This window comes from Ictidomys tridecemlineatus, chromosome 5, assembly GCF_052094955.1.
Source record: "Ictidomys tridecemlineatus isolate mIctTri1 chromosome 5, mIctTri1.hap1, whole genome shotgun sequence".
NCBI classification, from domain to species: Eukaryota; Metazoa; Chordata; class Mammalia; order Rodentia; family Sciuridae; genus Ictidomys; species Ictidomys tridecemlineatus.
In genome coordinates this window covers 77,219,356-77,243,478 of record NC_135481.1, presented here as the reverse complement: position 1 = coordinate 77,243,478, position 24,123 = coordinate 77,219,356, and the positions used below count along the sequence as shown (strand labels likewise).

At 36.0% G+C, this 24,123-nt stretch overlaps 1 protein-coding gene across 1 annotated transcript in view; it reads left to right on the top strand.

Moving 5' to 3' along the window:
* The window catches only part of Ttc6 (tetratricopeptide repeat domain 6), a 183,705-nt gene that overhangs the window by 152,734 nt on the left and 6,848 nt on the right, over positions 1-24,123 (top strand). Inside the window, exons 24-29 of the mRNA XM_078050195.1 lie at positions 1,436-1,549; positions 4,323-4,442; positions 8,349-8,422; positions 18,507-18,717; positions 21,642-21,794; positions 22,959-23,129. Of these exons, the coding sequence (XP_077906321.1) occupies positions 1,436-1,549; positions 4,323-4,442; positions 8,349-8,422; positions 18,507-18,717; positions 21,642-21,794; positions 22,959-23,129 (843 nt within the window). The remainder of the gene's footprint in view (positions 1-1,435; positions 1,550-4,322; positions 4,443-8,348; positions 8,423-18,506; positions 18,718-21,641; positions 21,795-22,958; positions 23,130-24,123) is intronic.

Below are 24,123 nucleotides of genomic sequence, written 5' to 3'. Positions count from 1 at the left end.
ATTTTGTTATGGGGGAGAGGTTCCTCACCTCTTGTGTTCTAGGAAGAAAGATTTCCTTCAAGAGACATAGAAGACGTAGAGAGGAATCAGCAGGGGGGTTCCCATGTGGTAGTTTTTTTTTTTTTTAATTTGGTCTGGGAAATTCGTTCCTCAATTTTGAATTTCAGTGGTTACTGAGGTTTTCCATCATGGCTTAGTGTGCCTGCACCAATTTCCAAATTCATGTTGAAAAATTTCCCAGTATAGACTGCTCCCTTTTGATTGATAGGAAACTAGCTGTCTGTCTGCAAGAAGTTGGTCCCTGGGCATTGTGAAGCCCAGCAGGGTTCTGCCCAGGAGCAGAGCCTGAATTTCTTCCCCCTACCACCTTTATTCATGTCTGTATGGCTACCTAGTCTAACATATTCATTGTAGGCAGTTTGGAAATAAAAGCAATAAAAAAGAAATTAAAAAGAAATAAAAAGAAGGGAATAAAGGATTACTATCCTACCATCAAATTATAATTTTGAGAGCATTTTTCAAGTATTTGCAGTTAGTCTTTTATTTTCCTGAAAATATATGACATGGGTTTATGCTATTTATATAAGTTGTGTTGTGTCCTGCTTTTTATACTTTATCTCTGGACATATAATTTTTATGATGGCATGATATTCCAGCATCATTTATTTTTAACGACTTGATTGTTGGATATTTTGGATGTTTTAAAGTTTTTACTATTTAATCATTTTAATAGAGTTTTAGACCTCTGAGAACAAAATCATTACTTGAATTCATGATTGGTTCTTAAACAGAAATTACTGGGTTAGATGCTCGAGCAGCACTGTTGATATCTGAAGCTGTGTTGAGTACTTTGCTTCTCCTTACTTTGCTTTTTTGAACTTTCTTTGTAGCTATTTCATATGAAATATTTTGCAAATGACACCTAAAGCAAAAGTAAGATCTTGCTTTATGTGTTAATTCCATGAAAATTACTACCTATAGTATGCTATAAGTTATAAGAAAAGAATTGGAGAGGAATGAAAGAGAACATGGGAAGAAAACCTGATGATCATGCATAGGGTAGTCTGAGTGACAAAAGTAAGCAACTTCTGGCAAATGTTTGTTAGATGAATATGGGTTGATTTTCTTTTACCCATCAGTATAATTTTTTCCATGCCATTCAGCAACATTGAAAATAAAATAATTGTCTAAATTAAAGTTGTTGATATCTTTAATTTTGTTTTATGGTTGAAAGAAACTAAGAATTTCTACTAGGAGATTCTTAATTAACTCTGTGGAAGATTAGGTTGATTGTCTTCATTCACAGATGATATACTGAATGGTTAAATGAATGTTCCAGAAACTCCGATAGGATCAAGGATTTATTTTTGCAATTAAATTTTAGTCCATTATTATTTACCCTTCTTGATTATTATTATTACTATTATTATTGCAGAATTACAGGCTAGCTATTGAAGATTTAACTACAGCTATCAACATGGACAGAAAGTGTTACGTAGCATTTTATAACAGAGCATTATGTTATATCAAGACAAATGAACTTCAAATGGTGAGATGATCATTTAGTAAACAATAAGCTTAAACCATTTAAAAAACAGTATTTACTTAATGACTTGTTGATACCAATAAATAACATTGATTAAACAATATGTTAAAGCATTTGTAAACATATTTAAAGCATCTGTAAAGTATTTTCCCATTTTGTCTGTAACTGTGGCAAGTAATTCCTATGGAAATACACCACATAAAACTGAATACCAAAGAACCATTTCAAAGAATATTTCTGTTAGTTTCCTTACACTATTTCTATAATAAGTCAAAAATTAATTTTTTAATGCTAATATAAACATTTAAAGGTTGAATAAATTAAAATACACTACATAAGTATCATGTGAGATGTATCTATGGATACTCTGCCTGTAGAATTTTATAGCAGTGATCACTAGCAATAGTATTGTTTCACTCCTTTGATTTTAGCTAGAGCAGTTCATGGAGGCATTTTTTTGGAAGGTCCTGACACTCTACATGCAGTGGGGAATTGGTGTGATGGTTTTAGTCTCTGGGGACCAGTGAACAAGATGTGCCACTGTGGCTACAATAAATCCTTCTCTCCATTTGTCTTGATCCAGTGTCTACCTGTATAAACTCTCTTTTATACTTCCCCATCTTACTCTCATCTTCTCACTCCTTCTCAGTGAGGTCATTTTTCAAGGAGAATTCCTCAGGGTGGAGCAGCTGATCCGTGGGCTCCCAGTGTTCTGTCCTATTCATTTTGCTTCTTTTTCTCTCTTTTACGCTGGTCTCCCCCTCCTTGTTTCTGCTCCTTTCCCAGTAAATGAAGCTTTTCCTTGGAAAGACTTCATCCTATTTTCACTATTCTGTGCAAACACATTCCCCAGTTTCTCTGAAAGTTGGTCGTCTGTTTAAAACACTTAGAAGTTTGCAAGCTTTGAAGAGAAGAAGGGCTGGGAAACATGGGTTCTATTCAAGAGGATGCACAATTCCTGGCAACCAGACTATCAGGTTTCCTCCAGATAGGTTGACAAACGAATAACTAATTTTGAACAAGGGAGTGGTTAAGATCCCAGGAGTTAATTAAAGGAGCATTTATCAGTGACCTGCACAGCAGGTGTCTTTGAGAATTCCCTCTCCACCAGGACTCCTAGTAGAAAGGTAATCCTGAAGCCAAAACAATAGGCTGCATAGGGAAGGGACCTCCAAGTTTCTGTTATCTCAGATACTTAAAAAAGCCAAGTCCCTGTTAATAAAGAAAATGCAAAACTGCCTGAATAGATTGAGACCAAATTAGAACCACAAAACATTCGTGATTGTAAAGCATCCAGGACTCCAGATCATTTCATCCCTTCATTTTACAGAGAGGAAATGGAAGTAGGGAGAGGCTAGAAAACTCATCTGAGTCACACAGGGAGCCAGAGACCTGTGTGGTGTTCCAGGTTTGTTTGCTTCTGGGTTAACAGTCTCTAGGTGGCTTTACAAAGGCATCTGATCTCCAACATGTGGACCAGCTATCATTTAACAGTGTCACCTCCTTCCTTTTGCTGACTTCCATTCTCCACATTCTTGTCATCACTAGACTGATTAAAAAAAAAAAGTGTCTTTCCAAAAAAAAGTACTTTCAAGATATGGTGAATTCTGGTTCTACTATTCTATACTAATAAAAACAATAGCATTTACTTCTTATTTAGGGCTTGTTGTATGTCAAGTACCGGGTTAAATGATTGATCAATGTAGGAACAAAATGTTTCTAAATGAACTCTTAAAACAATATATTAAATGTTTAATATACCAATTTGCAGAGGAGGAAACTGAGAAGCAACTTCTAATAGAGCAGGATGATACACATCCAGGAAAGGTCATTCTCTTAAAACCACTGTGCTCCCACTTCCCCACTCCTGCTGACCAAGAAATCTCATTTCCTGGCAGTTGTTTCCCCTTATATCACATATTCAGCTGCTTAGCGGATCTCTAATGCACCTTACTGGTTTTATAGTCTGTGGTTCTATGAAAGGAAAAGATAAGTAATTTTTGGCTAAGCTTCTAGTATTTTTTTAAGCATTATTATTTTTACAGTCCTGTTTATTTTTGTTTATGACTATGCCACAGTATACATATAGAATCTTTAAAAAAATTTTTTTTTTAGTTTTTGATGTACCTTTTTATTTTTTTTATATTTATATGTGGTGCTGAGGATCAAACCCAGTACTTTACACGTGCTAGGCAAGCACTCAGCCACTGAGCCACAACCCCAGCCCCTACATATAGGTTCTTTAACTGAGCAATATTTTTAGACACTTAACTGCACAGTCAGGGAATGCTGGAGAAGGGCCAATCAGCACAAAGTGATATGGCACTTATTTTCCATTTTCAGTAGCAGGTGCTACTAGCACATGAGATTTGGCCCTTTTCTGATCAGGACCATATGACTTTTTTTGGGACAAAATGCTCAGTAGGGAAATAGTTTAGGAGATATCATTCCAATCCAAATTTAGGATGCTTTTAGGACCTGGTGGACAGAGCAGAGGGTGGAAAACAAAAGCAAAAGCAAAAACCTGTTTATTCAGTGAAAGAAAAAAAAAAGAATAAAAATAAAGGCTACCACTTATTTAAAAAAATGACCATGTTTATAATACTTAGCTAAGGGAACCCTGTAAATCTAGCATATGATTATTTTGGCCCCAAATGATAAGTCAAACTAAGGAACTAAGATTGAGACTCCACTTTGTGCATGAACACATTTGCCCATGGCTAATGAACAAGGTATCTACAGAGGTATATTTAAGTTGTGATTATTTTATTTTTAGGCCTTAGCAGATTATGGAATTGTGCTGCTGCTTGAAGCTGTAGAAAGTATAATCTTAAATACTCTCATTAATCGTGGAATCGTCTATGCTGAACAAGAGCAGTATGGATTTGCCTTAGAGGTGAGCTCTCCTGTGGATGTGTAAAATGAACCCACTTGATTTTATACATTCTCTTTTGAAAACTAGTGAACATGTTTTCATTGCTACCAAATGGCTATACTAATGAGTGATAACTTTAGCCACAATTGCACTGAAATACTAGGAATGATTAAAAGAACCTTTGCAAGAATGTGTATTTTTACTTCATATTGTTTACAGATAAATAGCCAATGCAAAAGGAATAAATTCTAAATTGACCCAGACTATTACCTCTGGAAAGAAATATACACAAAATTCTTTTGTGTGGCAAATGAAATGCTTTGTGTATCACATACTCTGGTGCTTGGTGCTCTTTCTCCTTGACAATTTTTTATTTTCCTATTGAAAGCATATCAAAATAAATATATTTAAGTGATTCAGGGTGTAAGTTGGTCAGAATGGGCTACTGGGAACATATTTTCAGTTAGTGGGGACAACGTGTTCATAATTGTTATAGATGTGAGCGTATGTAGCATATTGAAAAAATAGTTTGATTTTTATTTCATTGTAAAATAAAGAAAATTCATAATTGTCATTTAACTTTATTTTTATTGACTATTTTATGGTAACTTTGGAATTAAGAAACACAAGACAAAAATCAAAGAGCATTTTGAGGTTTACAGTTAGGTAATAGCAGTTTTGCATGTTAGTTTCTAAGGAATTACAACCTAAACATTAGATAGTAGAGTGTTTTCCTATTTTTTTTTCACTTCCCAGGATGGTTTTTATAATTTTTGACATCTGGAGTCATCTTTTGAGATTCTGCCCAACAGAATCACTTGTTTTCTACATTGTTTACAGTATGATAAAATGTAATCTCAACATTTGAATTCCTTTAGGCTTTTGGTAATTGAAAATATCTTTGAGACATAGGCAGAGGCTGCTAAAGAATTTCTCTGTTTGTGGTAGACAAGAAAACTATGGAAATCTGGGCAATAGTATTGGAATAGAGAAAGTGAGAAAAAGGGAGGTGGGGAGCAAAGAACTTCAGCTGTTGGGGAATGAAATACTAGGCCTGTGTTACCTACTGAATGAATATTTATTTTGCACTACACAACTATATTTATCCTATTTATTGCACAGTTGCTAGGTATCAGGTTCAACAATACTGCAGAATTTAAAATCATAACTTTCAGAGGAGGAAACTGGTATTCAAGAGAAATTAAATAAGTTCTTTGATCCAGTAGATACTAGGGCAAGCCTGAACTAGGTCTCATTTGATCTTGAATGCTGTTCCTTCAGCCAAGGTACTGGCACTGGAGGTAAGGATATAAATAAGACTGGGTTAGAGTGCTTGAGGAGATGAAGGCCTGGTGAGAATTATTCTTGACCTCTCTCTTTCCTCTCACCCCACAACAAACCCATTAGCAAGTCCAGTCAGCTTTAACACTAAAACATATTTTGAATTAAATCAAGTCTCCTAATGGCCACTGCCACCTCCCTCTCAACAAGTAGGGACTGAACTCAGATATCAGAGTCCTCTCTCTCCTGGACCATTGCTGCAGCTTTCCAACTGACCTCTCTGCCTCCATGCTTGCCCCTCTGCATGCTCTTCTCCATTCAGCAGCCAGAGAAAACTCTTAAAAGCATAAAGCTGAACAAGTTAACTCCTCTGCTCCAAGCTCTCCAATGGCTTCCCATGACACTTACAATAAAATCTGAACTCTTGACCATGATCGACCATGATCCTACTTGACCTGATTGCTGCTCACCTTTCTGACCTCATTATCAGTCCCCTTTTCTACACCCCAGTTACTTCTCTCTGGCCTTTAGCTATCCCTTGGCAAAGCCAGGCTCCCTTCCTGCACAGGACTTTTGTACAAGCTCTTCCCTGTGCACATGGCACTCTTGTGACTGATCTGTATATGTCTCAGGCCACCCTTCATTTATGTTTCTGCCCGCATGTGACCTCCTTAATAAAAGAAAAATGAATAGGTCATCATAGGTATATAGGAGTGACAGGAGAATGGACAGGAGAATGTGTGGAGTGATGGTATGAGATAGCTAAATCCTATTCTATGTATAAAGTGAATTGTGGTAAAGTTAAATGTGATGCAATACTCATGTTATTTAGAAACTTGAGGGTAAATGTCAGAAAAAAATAACAGGTATGAAAACAGTTGCCTTTATGGAGTGGAACTTGGGAGTGGGGGAGAAGAAGTAGAACAGGGGATCATTAGTTAGTACCTGCGTTCTTGAGTTTTCTTAGAGCCTGAATATTATATACATGGTTTACTTTGATAAGAATAATTGAAGAATGTCTTTTGAGCTAGTTTACAAATTACAGAATAAAATGGGTCTTATTTGGGGGTGAGGGCTGACTAGGGTTCAGGGAGATGGGTAGTGACGGGAACTAGAAAGATGTGGTCATGTGTCATTTCCAGGGCAGGGAGGGTTGAAGAAATGCATGTTAGGTTGGGACAGTGAGATGAGGACAGGAGACAGCATGCATGTATGTGATGGAGCCAGTTTCCAGGGGAAGTGAGATGAATGAATGCTCTGACAGAGAATGGGAGATGGCTGGCAGCGTGTTTGATTACATTATATCTGATTAGACAATCTATTTGTTATTTTAATCCAAATGGTTCCATTTAGTATTGAAACATGCCTCATGAATCTAAGCAGAAAATCCACATTTATAGATCGGTCTGTTTTTTGATACCTCTTCCTCCTGTTGGATCCCTGAGTGCTCAGCTCAGTCCTGCTGCTTCTCATTCCAATTCCTACCTCCAAAGACAGTCTCCCCTCAAATACAACCAGAGAAAGTTCATGCAAGGAGGAGGGAGGGAGAGAGAGATTGTGCTTTAAAGTTAGCTCTTCTGTAGTTTGGAAATGCCCTTTGGGACTGTGGATTGCTGGTCACCCTCAGGAAGGGAGTCTGGAGGGATTTTGTACTGCAAAGCAGAGTACAGCACTCTCCACTGTTTAGCATGGTCACCTGAGGTCACAACCGAAATTGCCCATGATGATTCCTGCGGAAGAGGACATCTGGGGAAAAGAAGAGACATTTTAATTCCTTCATAGGTTCTGGACTCTTACTTTAGGAGTCATTAAAATCAATCTATATCATATGCATGTAAATGTATGCATATGTACCTACAGAATATTTTGATTTGTAGATATTTATTTAAATGGGAATTTTAGTAATCTTATTTGGCTTCAGGTTACAAATGTTTTTGTAGGAGTTTGGAAAGCTAGAAGCTTCAGAGACTGTCTCTGGTACCTAATAGAGGAGAGTGTTCTGGGCCACTCTGGCAGGATCCCTTGCAGGCTCAGCACTTTCGATTTTTTTTTTTTTTTAAACAGCCTGTTCCCAGGGCCACTCAAATCCATTCCAACTGACTTCCCAAACTTCAAATCTTAGGGTTAGAGTTTTCATTCCTTCTTGCTCAGAGAAGCTTCCGAATCCCTGAACAAAGCTACCTATTTCTTTCCAGAAGTGTGGATTCCAAAGATGGAAGCGGCTTAACTGATTCATACACAAGGCTCAGTTGTGTCTTTTTCTGGACTGGAAGTTTGCTCAAAAGTTTTCTCCAGGGGAGTTTCCTTTTCTATCTAGACAGGGAAGTGTCTGGTGTTGACCATGGGGTATAAACAATAAAAATAGAACAAGTGAGATAATTCATTACACATGGTAGGGAAACACCACGGAAAAATTCCTTTTCTTAAAGTGGAGGCAAGTAGTACAAGATTCTGAATGATTTATGATGACTGGATTCCTTTGCTTCATCCCTTCGTCCTAGTTGTGATCCTGTGAGGGAAAAAAAAATGAGGTTTTTAAGAAGATGTATATTTGAATGCTTATGTTAAGTATATTCGTGTGGAATCAAAGATAAAAGTTTTAGAGGGAACTTGCAAAATTAACACAAATTTATAAAACTGTTTCAGGATTTTAAACAAGCTGCACTGATAAGCCAGACCAACGCGAGTCTTTGTCATGCTACCGCCATGTGCCACCACAGGTATGGAGATCAACTGGTGTCCAAGGGGAGGCAAATGGGGTTATCACATATGGGGACTTGCTTATATCCCCATGAAGAAGCCAGGAAGGAATGGAAGAAATTGGGGACAATTTTGTGGATGTGAAAACATTCAAAAGCAGGGAGAAAAATGAGAATTCCCTGAACAGACACAGGAACCACCACATCTAGCATATCATTGGCACCATTCTGCCTTCCTCATACTCTCTCAGACCAGTCATGGGGTGAACACCTGCATCATGGTGTTGGGGGTGTCCATTTGTTACCAGCCTGGATACTGCAAAGGGTCTTGGTAACATGTACAATAAAATTATACATAGCTTGAAATATCTAAGCACAGAATAAAGTAATGTAATTTGTTCCTAAAATGGGACTGTCTTTTAAAAATTCCATTTGCTAGAAGAGAGGCTGGTTTTAAAAAGTAATGTATTTTCAAGAAAATTTTGGCTTTAAAACATAAGTATAAATCTAAAACTAATTAAGAAAATGCCAGCAAATGTCTACAAAATACAATGAAATCCAGAAAAGCACAGTACTTAAAACATTATTACCACTTTCTAAGATGATTGCTCTTTACTTCTATAAGTAAGTTATAGAATGAGAGAACATTTATATAAGGCTAAAATATAAACAATCAATTTAAAATACATTTATAATATATATATATAGCCTTTGCTAACCATAATGTTTACATTTCTACATGTACATTTGACATGTGAAGATTAAGTTTTGATCATTTTGCTTCAAATGCATAGAGACACTCAGCACATGCAGATTTTAATATGGGATAAAATGTACTTGGTTAAGTAATAGTTTATAGCATTACTTTTAATAAGAGAAATAGCATTTAATTTACAGGAGGAAGTTAGGATAATTCATAAATTATATAGACAAGTCTGTGCAACTATTCAGTTTAAAGAATAGAACATAGTTTGCATTATTTAGGAAATTGACACTCTTTTGTTTTTGATACTGGGGATTGAACTCAGGGACACTAAGCCATGTCCCCAGCTCTATTTTGTATTTTATTTAGAGACAGGGTCTCATTGAGTTGCTTGGTGTCTCACTTTTTCTGAAGTTGGTTTTGAACTCGTGATCCTCCTGCCTCAGCTTCCCAAGCTGCTAGGATTACCAACATGCACCCCTGGGGCCTGGCTGAAATCAACTCTTTTTATTTTCCATTTTAGCACATAGTACACATATGTTTCCCTATAAGAATCAGAGGGTTTTTTAAAAAAATTATTAACAAAGGAATATAGTGACTGGACCTTCAAAGGTGACTTTGGGTTAAAAGGCCTAAATTGGGATAGTACCTTTTATTTTATACAGACAGTAAAACATTGTAACACTGTTACCTAAAACATTGTAACACTGTTACCAGCAACATTTGTACAATCCATTTCATAAGTAATTGTCATTCTTTTTTTTGTTTTAATAATTTTTATTTGTCTAAAAAGAGCCTTTACTTATCTCCATCCTTCAAAATTTTTAAATTAATTAATATATTTTAATTAGGTTTATATGACAGCAGAATGCATGTTGATTCATTGTACACAATTGCAGCACAATTTTACATTTCTATGGTTACACCTTATGTACAGTCATACATATACCTAGGTAATGATTTCTATCTCATTCCACCATCTTTCCTGCACCCTCTCCCGCCCCTCCTCCCCCGCTCCCCTTTGCCCAAAGTTTCTCCATTTTTCACATGCCTACCCCCTCCCTGTTATGGATCAGCATTCACTTATCAGAGAGAACATTCAGCTTTTGATTTTTGGGGATTGACTTACTTTGCTTAGCATGATATTCTCCAACTCATCCATTTACCTGCAAATGTGTTATTTTTATTCTCTTTTAATGCTGAGTAATATTCCATTGTGTATATATATTACAGTTTCTGTATCCATTTATCTATTGAAGGGCATGTAGGTTGCTTCCAAGTTTAGCTATTGTGAATTGAGCTGCTATAAACGTTGATGTGGCTGTGTTACTATAGTATGCTGATTTTAAGTGTTTTGGGTGTAGACCGATGAGTGGGATACCTGGGTCAAATGATGGTTCTATTCCAAGTTTTCTAAGGAATCTCCGTACTGCTTTCCAAATTGGTTGCACCAATTTGCAGTTCCACCAGCAATGTATGAGTGTGCCTTTTCCCCCACATTCTTGCCAACATTTATTATTGTCTGTATTCTTCATAACTGCCATTCTGACTGGTCATGACATTCATTTGGAAAAATAAGAGACCCTGAATAGCCAAAGCAATCTTTAGCAAGAGGAATGAAGTAGGAGGCATCACAATACCAGACTTTAAACTATACTAACAAAAATGGCATGGTATTGGCACCCAAAATAGATATGTAGACCAATGGTACAGAATAAAAGACACAGAGACAAACACACATAAATATAGTTATTTCATATTAGACAAAGGCACCAAAAACATACTGTGGAGAAAAGATAGTCTCTTCAACAAATAGTGTTGGGAGAACTAGAAATCCATATGCAGCAAGATGAGAATAAATACCTGTCTCTCACTATGCACAAAACTCAACTCAAAGTGGATCAAGGATCTAGGAATTAGTCCAGAGAAACTGCACCTAACAGAGGAAAAAGTGGGCCCAAATATTCATCATGTTGGATTAAGCCCCGACTTCCTTAACAAGACTCCTAAAGTGCAAGAAATAAAACCAAGAATTAATAAATGGGATGGACTCAAACTAAAAAGCTTCTTCTTAGCAACAGAAACAATCAATGAGGTGAACAGAGAGCCTACATTTTGGGAGCAAATTTTTGCCACGCACACGTCAGATAGAGCACTAATCTCCAGGATATATAAAGAACTCAAAAAACTTAACACCAAAACAAAACAAACAAAAATATCCCAAAAAACCAAATAGCCCAATCAACAAATGGGCTAAGGAGCTGAACAGACACTTCTCAGAAGAAGAAATACAAGTGGTCAACAAATATATCAAAAAATGTTCAACGTCTCTAATAATTAGAGAAATGCAAATCAAAACTACTGTAAGTAATTGTCATTTTTGAGAAGAGATGGAATAATGATGACTGATGCATTTGTTCTGATGTGTGTGTGCAGATAAAAAATGTCCAAGGTCATTGCATTCTGTTAAAACTAAAAAGAGTCCAAGTTTCTCTCAACATCTTTCCTATGTTTAGCAACTGTTAAGAGTAAGTTTCTCTGTGTGTCAGTTCACAATCTCTTATGAAATGTAATCACTGGGTATATATGGCAGAGCCTTCCTAAGCTGGTACTGCTTTGCAATTCCAAATAACCAACTGTCATCACCCAGCTAGGATCTGTATTGTTCTTCAATAAAAGTAGAATTTAAATCAACAATAAATCCCTGTTAACTCAGAATCCCAATTCCATGTGTATTGAGTTTTAACAATTTTACTGAACTTAACAACAAACAATGTTTACTCATCAGTTATATTTATTTCAGGAAAACTATTTTTTTTGCTTTTCAAGGTGAACTGTAACATACTATGGCAGTATGGTTTGTGACTATGGGGACTTGCTTTTGGTGTCTTATGGTAGGAAAAGCAAACTTTTCTCACTTGGAAAATTTTATAAAAGGAATAAATCTTTAAATTTTAGGGCTTTGATCTTTGAACTTATGGGATTGCAGACTTTTGAAGTATCCTTTGTATATCTCTGGTTCTCACTCGTGTGGTTGCTAGGAGACAAGATTCCTTAGCTTGAATATCCTACTTGTTGCCCAATTTAATCACCAAGAGTGTTATGATGGAGTTAAGTTTTAGATCTCTTTGAGAAAGCCACCTTCAGATTTTAAAAAATAATAATATAGAAGGCAATTACTCCCTTGTATAACCTACACATTTTTTATTCAGCAAATTTATTTTTACTGTTCTTAATATTTGCATAATTTTAAAAAATCTTTAATTCTGAAAGCCACATTCTCTAGTTGGGGAGGTGTTTGTGATTTATTTGTACAACTCAGTAGGGCACATCTGGTCACGTATGTGATTAATGTGGTAAAGGCAGTGGGCCTTTGTGTTTGTGGCCCAGTGGGTAAGTTCAGCACATGATTTATTGTTAGCAGACACTGACGAGAATCAGGCACCCTTGTGCATGATCACATTACTGTAGATTAAAAGAAACACATTTTATTTTAGAAAAACTTTTAAAATATACTTTTATATTTATAGTAATAGATGCTTAACAATTTGTATCTCTCTGAGCATGCATCTTGACGCAATGTAGATATTCTGCCACATTTTTCCATTGGCTAATTGCCATGGGATGACTTAACGAGATCTTCTACCTAGAGGAAACTTTGATTAACACATCTCCAGAAAAATGAAATTGCTGTTTCTTCATGGGTTTTGTATCTTTTTTCTTGTCTGTTGGTATGGGAAGCAGGGGAGTCTGTCTTCGTCTTTGTCACCTCCTCTGGACTTGATTTTGGTCATCATCAATTTTGAGGTGATTTCCAAGTGGCTTTCAAGATTCATTTCCAGATTTACGGTTCAATGATTATTTACTTTGTTCAAGCAAACTAGATGCTCATTAAAGTTAATGCTGATTACTAGGGAGGTATGAAAAATAGCATCAGTCATTGCCTTTTGGTAACGCACAACTTAGATGACATGGTGGTTTGCCTCGACTCACTGACTCAGTTTTTATACTTTTTTTGTAATTTGTTAAGCTATACAAAAAGACAGATTATAGGGGGCTGGGGTTGTGGCTCAGTGGTAGAGCACTTGCCTAGAACATGTGAGGCACTGGATTTGAACCTCAGCACCACATAAAAACAAACAAACAAATAAAATATAGGTTAACAAAGAAAAGAATGCTTTTCCTTAAAAAAAGGAAGAGAGATTATGTTTTATAAGCCATATATTAGAATGTGCACTTACACAGGATTTTAAATTTCCTTCTAGGTAAGAGTGGGGGTGTATATGATGCAATTTGAATGTTAATAAACTAGTAATATTTCAGAGTTTTACAGGAGGACAGGGATTGCCCTGGAGATTTCAGTACACATCATCACCATAGGTATGCATCATAGGTAATACTTTACTAGCCATTAATGGAATTGCTGAGTATAACACAGCTTACCAGGCAATGATTATGGCATATTGAATGCTGAAATATAATGAGAAGGTACCTGGGAAGGTGTCGTGACCCTTCATTAGCAAACTTTTGCTTCTAAAATAGTGCCAGTTGCCAAGAAAGAGGACTACAATTTCATTATAAAATACTGGAGGGAAACGTGTGATTTCTGAGTAACGACCACGAGGTGAACTTAGAAGCTGCCAAGTGGCTAGCATACATGAATGTTAGCTCTGCCTGTCTGGACCATCAAAAGCCAAGCTTTTCTAGTGCTCCAGTGTTGATTCTTGTGTGATCTTCTAGCACAACACTTGGTGCAGTACTTTTGGATAGTGTTTGCCAAAATGTCACACTTCAATTGTTTTTCATGGTAAGAACAAACATTAAAAATACTTATTCAAAAATTATGGTAGGTCATTTCTTTGGACTGAACTTCTATACTACCCCACACCCCAACTGAACAAAAATAAAAATGGAGTTACTCCTACTAAATGACACCTAATCAAACTAAACTTTGAGGAAATAGATATAAAGGAGACTAGTCTCCCTGCCCAGCCAACACAGAGATTCCAGACTGAGTCATCATAATAATGAAATACCCTCTGCTTTTAACCCTGAGCTCCAAGCTTCAAAAGTAACCTCAGGTGTACTTATGTTAACAAGTTTTTTTCCTCGCCTATTGTTCTTTTTTCCTTGTTTCTATCTTTTTAACCCCACTATTATTTCCCAGTGGGATTGGAGACCAAATAAGTCCATTTATGATGGTGAGAGTGAGGTCAAGACACGACATTCTGGTCGGTGGTCAATTTTGAGAGGTTGACTAAAAGGGAATAGGTTGACTAAATGGGAAGAATTATTAAGTTTGGCCTAAAGCTACTTCTCTCCACTGTAACCTAACGTGATGTGTAAGCAGGCTGTAACCCATTTTTATAAAAAAATTACCACGTCCCAGCCAATCACAAGCAACCAACTGTTCAAACATCAAATAGGATAGAAGTGAGCTGGAACCAACTATGCTGTCTCTACCTCACTTCTCCTTTCTTTATGTCATTTCCTTTTCTCAATTTGTACAATCTGCATATTTTTGAGGTGAAACTTTTTGAGCCATTTTGGGTCTAGACTGCTGCTCAATTCTAGTATCACAAATAACGCCAATTAAGACCTGAAAAACTAATTCTTTTGGTAATGTTCTTTTTACAATGTGAGAAACGGAAATCACTTTTCACTTTCAAAATGAGCAACTTTCTGAACCTTCCAGACACATCAAGGGGGGAAAGTCTCAGATAAGAAAGCTAAGAGTTTGCTGAGTGCAATGGTACATGCCTGTAATTCCAGCGGCTTGGGAGGCTGAGGCAGGAGGATTGTGAGTTCATAGCCAGCCAGCAAGGAGCTAAGCAACTCAGTGAGAGAACCCTGTCTCTAAATAAAATAGGGCTGGGGATGTGGCTCAGTGGTCGTGTACCTCTGAGTTCAATTGCCGGTACCAAAAAAAAAAAAAAAAAGATAAGAGTCTTTTTTTTTTAATTGTTCTTTTTAATTATTTTTTTTTATTGGTTGTTCACAACATTACAAAGCTCTTGACATATCATATTTCATACATTAGATTGAAGTGGGTTATGAACTCCCAATTTTTACCCCAAATGCAGATTGCAGAATCACATCGGTTACACATTCACATTTTTACATAATGCCATATTAGTAACTGTTGTATTCTGCTACTTTTCCTATCCCCTACTATCCCCCCTCCCCTCTCCTCCCATCTTCTCTCTCTACCCCATCTACTGTAATTCATTTCTCTCCTTGTTTATTTTCCCATTCCCCTCACAACCTCTTATATGTAATTTTGTATAGCAGTGAGGGTCTCCCTTCATTTCCATGCAATTTCCCTTTTCTCTCCCTTTTAATTGTTCTTTTTAGATACATGATAGTAGAATGTATTCTGACATATTATAAATACATAAAGTATAACTTATTTTAATTAGGATTTCATTCTTGTGGTTATACATGATGTGGAGTTTCACTGGTGATATACTCTTATATGAACATAAGAAAGTTATGTCTGATTCATTTCACCTGTCTTATTCCTACCCTTTTCCCTTCCCTTCATTCCCCTTTGTCTAATCCCTGAACTTCTATTCTCCCCCGCACCCTCATTGTTTGTTAGCATCTACATATCAGAGAGAGCATTTGGTCTTTGTTTTTGTGGGATTGACTTAGTTCACTTAACATGATAGTCTCTAGAGCCATCTATTTACCAGCAAAAGTCATAAAGTCATTCTTTTTTTATAGCTGAGTAATATTCCATTGTGTGTGTATATATATATATATATATATATATATGTATATATATATACCATTTTCTTTATCCATTCACCTGTTGAAGGGTACCCAGGTTGGCTCCATAGCTTAGCTATTGTGAATTGAACTGCTATAAACATTGATGTGGCTGCGTCACTATAGTATGCTGATTTTAACTCCTTTGGATATATATACTGAGGAGTGGTATTACTGTATCAAATAGTGATTCTATTCCTAGTTTTGTTGAGGAATCTCCAAACTCCTTTCTAAAGTGGTTGCACCAATTTGTAGTCCCACCTACAATGTATGAGTGTACACTTTCTCCATATCCTCACCATCAGTTGTTATTACTTGTATTCTTGATAATTGCCATTCTGATTGGATTGAGATGAAATCTCAGTGTACTTTTCATGTGTATTTCTATAGTTGCTAGACATGTTGAACATTTTTTCATATATTTGTTGACCATTTATATTTCTTCTATGAAGTGCCTGTTCAGTTCCTTTGCCTATTTATTGATTGGCTCAAAAAGTAAGATCAAGAATCAATATATGAGACACTATCAAGTTAAGAAGCTTCCTCACATCAAAAGAAACAATCAAGAGTGTAAAAAAAGAGCCTAGAGAATGGGAGAAAATCTTTGCCACTTGCACCTCAGAGCATTAATCTCCAGGATATACAAAGAACTTTAAAAAAACTTAACACCAAAATACCAAATAACCCAGTCAATAAATAGGCAAAGAGTCAGTCTTTAACAATGTTCTATCTTTATAAGAGATGCCACAGTCCCTAGGTTTGGTGTGCTGTAAACCACAGCATCCATTTCTAATTTTATTTATTTCTAGGAGTACCATCTGTTTGTGGCATCACATACTGATTTTCCTATTTATGGTATTGAAATTAGATTGTACTTTAAAATACATTCAGTTAAGTGAAAAAGTTGACTTAAAGGAAATATTCAGTAGATGGTAGCGCAGGTGGGAAACAAAGTTGGGTAGCTTTCAGCACAAAAGTACTGAAGTTTGGGGAACACTGTTTTAAGACACTCTTGAGTAATATATAGGATACAATAGCTTCTAGAACAGTTGCCCTGGGTTCCATGTATTAATGTGTGTGTTCAGGCTTGGAGTCCAGATCTAAACCAGAACATGCAAATGAGTACTAATTTTCCAAGGTTGTAACGAGGACCCAATAAAAGCCTATGAAGAACACGTACCACAGAGACCTCACCCGTCACCACTCAAGTAGATTTCAAGATGCCACAAGACATAGCATCATTTATCCCAAGTTTCCTTTATAAAATACAAGAATCCCAGGGTAACTGTTCTAGAGAATACAATATTTTATAAAGAAAAATGGATAAAATAGTGACCCATTTTATTATATTTTGAATACAACAGCGTAGTTGAGATTCAAGCTCACTGGCTCTCCTGCACCCACTATAGTACACTTTAAGAATGTGCAGTGGAGGTGGCTGTGTGGAGAAGCACAAATTTTGAAGTAAGCCTTACTTCAGTTTGAGTCTCAGGTATTTACTCCATGCAAAGTTGGTTTGTTACTTATTATGCCATTTCCTATGTGAAACTTTTCTGGGCCATGATTTTCTTTTCATGTGTGAAATGCAGTCATAAGTAGTTTACAGAACCAAGTAGAATAGAATATGGAAGGCATTTAGCACAGTGTCTGGTAAGTAAATAGTGTCCTCATTTTTTTTTTAAACCCGGACTCTTTCCATATTGAGACTAAATATAATTATTAGATATGCAGGCGAAATGGAAAAGTGACTTTATGTGTCCCTGAACAAATATTTGATTCCTTCAAAGCCCTTACCCCACCACAAGAGACTAACTAGGGAGGCCAGAGAGAATTATCACTGAGCCACATAAATTCACAAGTTAATAAGTAAAATGCACTTCTTCCTCTCCTTTCCTCTCCTTGTTTCTGAAGTCAAATAGTTCTTTATAAATCTGAATCAAGAACTCACAGTGATGAAAACCTGGTCCCTTTCATATGTATATTAAATACATTTAAATAAATTTATTCTTAATATAAGTCATGCATCACTTACTGATAGGATAAGTTCTATGAGACACATTGTTAGATAGTTTCATGGTTGTGTGAACACCATAGAGTGTATTTACATCAAGTGAGAGGGTCACGATGTCACTAGGTGATAAAGTCTTAAGGGACCACCATTGCATATATGGTCTATAGTTAACTGAAACTTTGTTAGGTAGTACATGACTATAATTTACATGGAGTACATTGTCAATAAGAGCACAGGCTTTTTCCCTATTGGAAATTGATAGCTATTAAAACAAGATTGAAGAATGCCATTCAGACTTTTATCACTTGAAAAAAGAATTCAAGATTATCATCCCCTCACATTTCTGATGTAAAAATGGCTTTTACTTCCCTTTCTTCTTTTACCAAAATCTTTTGAGAACCTGTCACAGTTCCTTAGATCATATAAACTTATGTACCTCCTTCTTACAATGGATAATAAAAAATGAAAGATTTTCTTTTATAAGGTCTAATGTAAAAGTCATGTACAGGAAAATATTGATTCTGTTATTAGAAAGCATCAATTCACCAGAAGGCACCAATATTTTCTTCCTTCCTTCCTTCTTTCCTTCCTTCCTTCCTTCCTTTTTTCTTTTTTTTCAGAATCAAAGAGTATGAAGATGCTGTCAGTTTCTTCACCTGGGCTCTTAAACTTAACCCAAATTTTCTGGATGCTCTTGTTGGTCGGGGGAATTCCTACATGGAATATGGACATGATGAAGCTACCAAGCAAGCACAGAAGGATTTTCTGAAAGCATTGCATTTTAATCCATCATGTATAAAAGCCAGAATTAGTCTATGCTATAATTTGCAGGTAATATTATATAATAACAACTTAACCATTGACAAATTGTTTGGACAGGATAAAGAATATATTTGGCCCATTTACTTGTGATGGGGATAAAGGTGATTTCTTTGGTTATGAACTTTGACCTTTCCCTTACTTTAATAAGCAGAACAGCGGTAGGGTGCAGGGGTTTGTTTAGGGTACAGGGGACCTGCCTGGAAGAGCCTTGGAACCTGAAATGCTGGTCAGAAGAGGATCCTTGGAACTTGAGTTTCTTTAATGTTTGAACCCCTCCCTACTCTTACAAATGGCTTTAAAACTTACCAGATGAATTTCACATATGAATTTCATCTCTAGTTTATATCTTGGTTCCATAGGTTTTGACCTATTGAATTAGTGAAAAAAATAAATAAGTAAAGGAGATAAACAATGTATGAAGGTTTTGAAGAGGATTCCAGCTGTGCAAGAGGTCAGATGATTTACAGGGACTTCTGGAGTCAGTCATCTTCCAAATGGCAGTGGACTAGGCCTTGCTGGGAAGATCTGGACAGGCACTTGTCCCTCCAGCAGGGAGGAAGGGTGCTACACTGTGGGGAGCCATGCAGGTCTCCACATAGTTTCTATGACACTCTGGCCTGTCCTGTGCACTGAAATTTCACAACTCACTAGTGATTTTCAATAATAAGAGATGCAGGACATTTTTGGAATAGAGTAAAAAATGTGCTATATTTTCCGTGAGAAGGAACTGAGCAATTGTACGTCTTCTTTTTATCTCCTTTAATATTCAAAAGATTTTAAGTAATGGAAAAAGACTGTGTTCAAATTATTATAATCTGTAGATATCTCTGTTAATAAAATGCCCCTAAAGTTTGCTGCCTTTTCATTCATAAACACACAATTTTGACTGATCTAAGGCTGATAACATTGGAGGTGTTTGGGATTGTTGGCTATAGTGAGGTATTCTCCAGAACTTATTAATAATAGGGAATTAAGATTGCCTTCTGAGAGTTAAACATGAAATTAACCATTACTAGATCACATTAGAATTTGTGAAGGGATGAGGTGACTGCAAAGCAGCTAGAGCTGAAGACATCCAGCGGCATGTGTCAGCATCATGGTTCACTGCATTTAGCAGGTGTTTACTGCATACCTGATACAGGTAGGAACTGCATTAGCCTAGGGATACAGCAGCGAGAAAGATATGCTGGTTTCTTCTGAGAGAGTTTACTTCCTATTGGAGAGACAGGCACTAATAATCAATTGTATGAATAATGATTTGATTATAATCATGATAAGTGCTACAAAGACAAGCAACGGTCTTTAGTCCAGGGAAACCTAGGTTTGTTTGAGTGTGGAGGCTTTCTGAAGAATTAGCATTTGTGTGCTGAGATGTGAAAGATTAGTAACTATTCAGAATTAGGGGTTGGGCTAGGGTGTAGTGTTCCAGACTGAGGGAGCAGCCCGTTGGAAAGCTTTGAAAGAAAGAGATGGAGGGTTCAAGGGGTAAGATGTTATGGGCAAAGGGAGAGTGGTTTGAGATGAGGCTAGAAAATTAAATAAGGGCTGGTGGTGAAGATCTCGATGTCCAGTTAAAAACGTGACCAGCACTAATTAGAGAAGTGACATTGAAGATTTGCATTTTCTGAAGACCTCACTGCAAAAGGATTGAAAAGCGCATCTGCATAAAGGATTGAGTCAAGAAATGAAAGACTGATTAGAGAGAGTTTTAGGGCCACATGAGCACTGTCCAGGGGAAAGAATAACGATTTGTTCAACAGATACTTACATATTCCTTTAGTGTTTGCCTACCAGGGGGGATGTAGAAGGGAGCCCAGCAGTTGCTGTGAGGAACGGATGACAGATAAGTTCTATTAGGAGAGTCTGCAGTTTAATATTCCAATAATCTATTCTCAATTTGCCCACTTCCTTGTTTAGTAAATGAACTTTTGATGACAATATGGATTTCCAAATGGTTTATGCAGAGAGAAAAGATTTGCCTATCAAGAAGCAAGGTTGGGCTGGGGATGTGGCTCAAGTGGTAGCGCACTTGCCTGGCATGCATGGGGAGCTGGGTTCGATCCTCAGCACCACATAAAAAAAAATAAAATCATATTGTGTCTACCGAAAACTAAAAATAAATAAATAAATATTTAAAAAATTCTCTCTCTCTCTCTCAAAAAAAAAAAAGCAAGGTCTATTTCCTTTAGTAGGGGCATTTCTTTCTTAGCTTTCTGTGATAATTGCTGGGCTCAGCTTGGTGTTAGTCTCTGAGATTCAGACAGGTTAGCTTTTTGAGCCCGTGAAAAAAATGACAGAGCTGGACTATGCCAAATTCATCAACTCGCTTAATGAGGTGTTTGGAAACTGGTCTTCTCTAGGACATACTTTGACATCCTATTTAAGGTGCCTCTCCTGACCATTTTCCTGTTTTTTCCACTTGGTGCTAAGTTTGGTATACACCACACAAGCTTAGTAGATTTATGAACATTTTTCTTGGAATATGTATAATGGTCCTAAAATTCCAGATGCTGTTCAATTTATCAAAATATGTTTTATCTGTTTATGCAACGCATATTGGTTTTACTTTATATATCATGCATATGTTATATAACTGGAATTCAGTGCCAAGCAAATAAACATAATCCCTGCCTATGTGTTTGGAACTCAGTGTAAACTGTTCAGCAATTGTTAGACTCATTGGTGTTTCACATGGTGACCATGGTTTAATGTTGCCTCAAATTGGTATAAGAGGTGACTCTGTAATTGAACTTATTTTAATTAATTAAAATTTCATCGTAAATAGTCTACCTTCTTGTTTAACATATCTTAGATTTGGTACCATATGCCCTTTAGTAGTACCACATGTCGTAGATTTTGGGTGAGGTAGAATCATAAGCATTTGTCATGTTATAGACTATTTCTTATTTCATGAAATCAAAAAATTATTTTAGGCCCAAGGAAAATTCCAGAAAGCTTGGAACCATTTTACTATTTCTATAGAAATTGATCCAAAGAGCTACCTGGCCTATGAAGGAAGAGCTGTGGTTTGTCTTCAGATGGGTAATAATTTTGCTGCCATGCAGGATATTAATGCTGCCATAAAGGTAAAAATCTACTTAGATTATGTTATTTTTTTTTAAATTTTTTTTTTATTATTGGTCGTTCAAAACATTACATAGTTCTTAATACATCATATTTCACAGTTTGATTCAAGTGGGTTATGAACTCCCAACTTTACCCCGTATACAGATTGCTGTACCCCATCAGTTACCCTTCCATTGATTGACATATTGCCTTTCTAGTGTCTGATGTATTCTGCTGTCTATCCTATTCTCTACTATCCCCCCTCCCCTCCCCTCCCCTCCCCTCCCCTTTTCTCTCTCTACCCCTTCTACTGTAAATCATTTAGATTATGTTATTATTAGCATAAATTAACACCATTAATGAAACGGTCCAAGAAAGAACTTCTCTGTTACCTTTTTAAAGTGACTTGTGGAAAAAATATTATTTTTGGAGGAAATATTTTTTTTTTCTTGAGTAGTTCCCAGGGTTGAGAGTTATTATGACTTGAGATTTTGTAATCTAAATGCATTTAAAATGAAAAAATAAACTAATTCCTGACAAACATTGATTCTTCTTAGTAAGTGCAGCTTGTAAGTTTCATAGGATATGAACATTATCTTGTAATACAAAATGAATGTAAAACATAAAACAATGTTCTAGGTCTGAAGGAACTAAAGAACTAAAGAAAGATTAAGGTAAATCCCCAGATTTTTCCTGTAGAGAAATTTCAAATAAAAATCTCCTATTTTGAATGTAGTGACAGAAATTCTTCTTTTCTTCTAGCTTTTGAATTTGGTTTCTGTAGATTTGGGTGGATGTCCTAAGGTTTGAGATGAGAAAAAGGAAAGAATTTAAAGATAAGTACTACTGCAGAGGACAAATAAGTGGGTTAACTATTCAATTTAATTTCTCCCTAGTTCAACATAGGTAAACAGATAAGTTTTCCTTCTGCAGCTATTCCTTGGCAAGAAACTTAGTAAAGCACTAAGATTATTTGCTTTATTGCAACCAAATCAACAAAGTGTTGACACCGAACCAATTTCATACCAAGTCCTTTCTCAAAATATTTGCTCTAATGGGGTTTTACCTACACTATAAAATTACTTGTTTCCCACAAGTAGATTTCATAATGTTCATTTCTGCGACATGAAATAAGAAATAAATACTATTCCCAGATGCTAAAGACTCTCACTCTCATGTTGCAGATCAATACCACAGCAGAGTTCATAACAAATCGTGGTGTGATTCATGAGTTTATGGGCCAAAAACAGAATGCAGTAAAAGACTACCAAGCAGCAATTGCTTTAGACCCCAAGTACTCACTGGCTTACTTTAATGCCGGAAATATCTACTTTCACCACAGGCAGTTTTCTCAGGTAATGTGAGTTTTCCTGAACATTTTCTTTTGGACAATAAATACTTTCTTTGCTATATATAGTTTGACATTGCAATCTTTACATCTCAAATTAATAAATAATTAGCTTTTCTTTAAAAACATAGTGTTCTCTTTCATAACAATGTTTATAATTATCCATTATATGTTCACACCTATATGGATTTATTCTCCTTAGTTTCATCAAATATTCGATGCTTGTCCAGAAACTTTTTTTTTTTTTTTTTCCTGAGTGTCAGACTTCCTTTGTTATGTTCACTGTCACCAGCTTTCAGCCTGGAACCTTCTGTTCTCCTCTATTTCCACCTCCACTTGGATGTCCTTCAAGACCCTCTTGATGGAGCTGCTAACTCAGCTTATACCTTACATTTTATCAGTGAGCATATGATTGGGAGGAAGGAGGCTTGGATTGTAGTTCTGGTTTTGTGTGACCCCTTAATCTCTTTTGGCCTCATTTCCTAATGCTTAAAATGAAGGGATTAGGATATTAGATGATGTTTTCTTAAAACTTATTTATTTGAATTATAATGCATTTACATGATTCAAACTCTTGCCTTTCTGATTGTTTATTTTTTATCTATAATTACTCTTTTATCTAACAAACTGAAGACAAACAGAACAAAAGAGTAAGTAAACTTATTGTCACCCTTTATTTATATTGTGAAAATTTATTTAAATTATGTCTTTTTTTTTCCCCTGAGTATTGTTTTGGCAGTATCTCACATATTTTGGTCTATAATTATTTTTAACTTGAGTAAAGTACACACCACATAAAGTTTACTTTCTTAACTATTTTAAGTTTATAGCTCAGAAGTGGTTAAATATATCCTATAATGCTTTTATTAATTAATGTTTTCCTAAAAATTTGCATCTGCAACTTTTATTTCCTCTTTGACTCAAGAATAAATTAACTGGACAGTTATTTACATAGAAGAGTTTTAATAGTCTCTATATGTCTTTATGTGTATTTTAAAGGT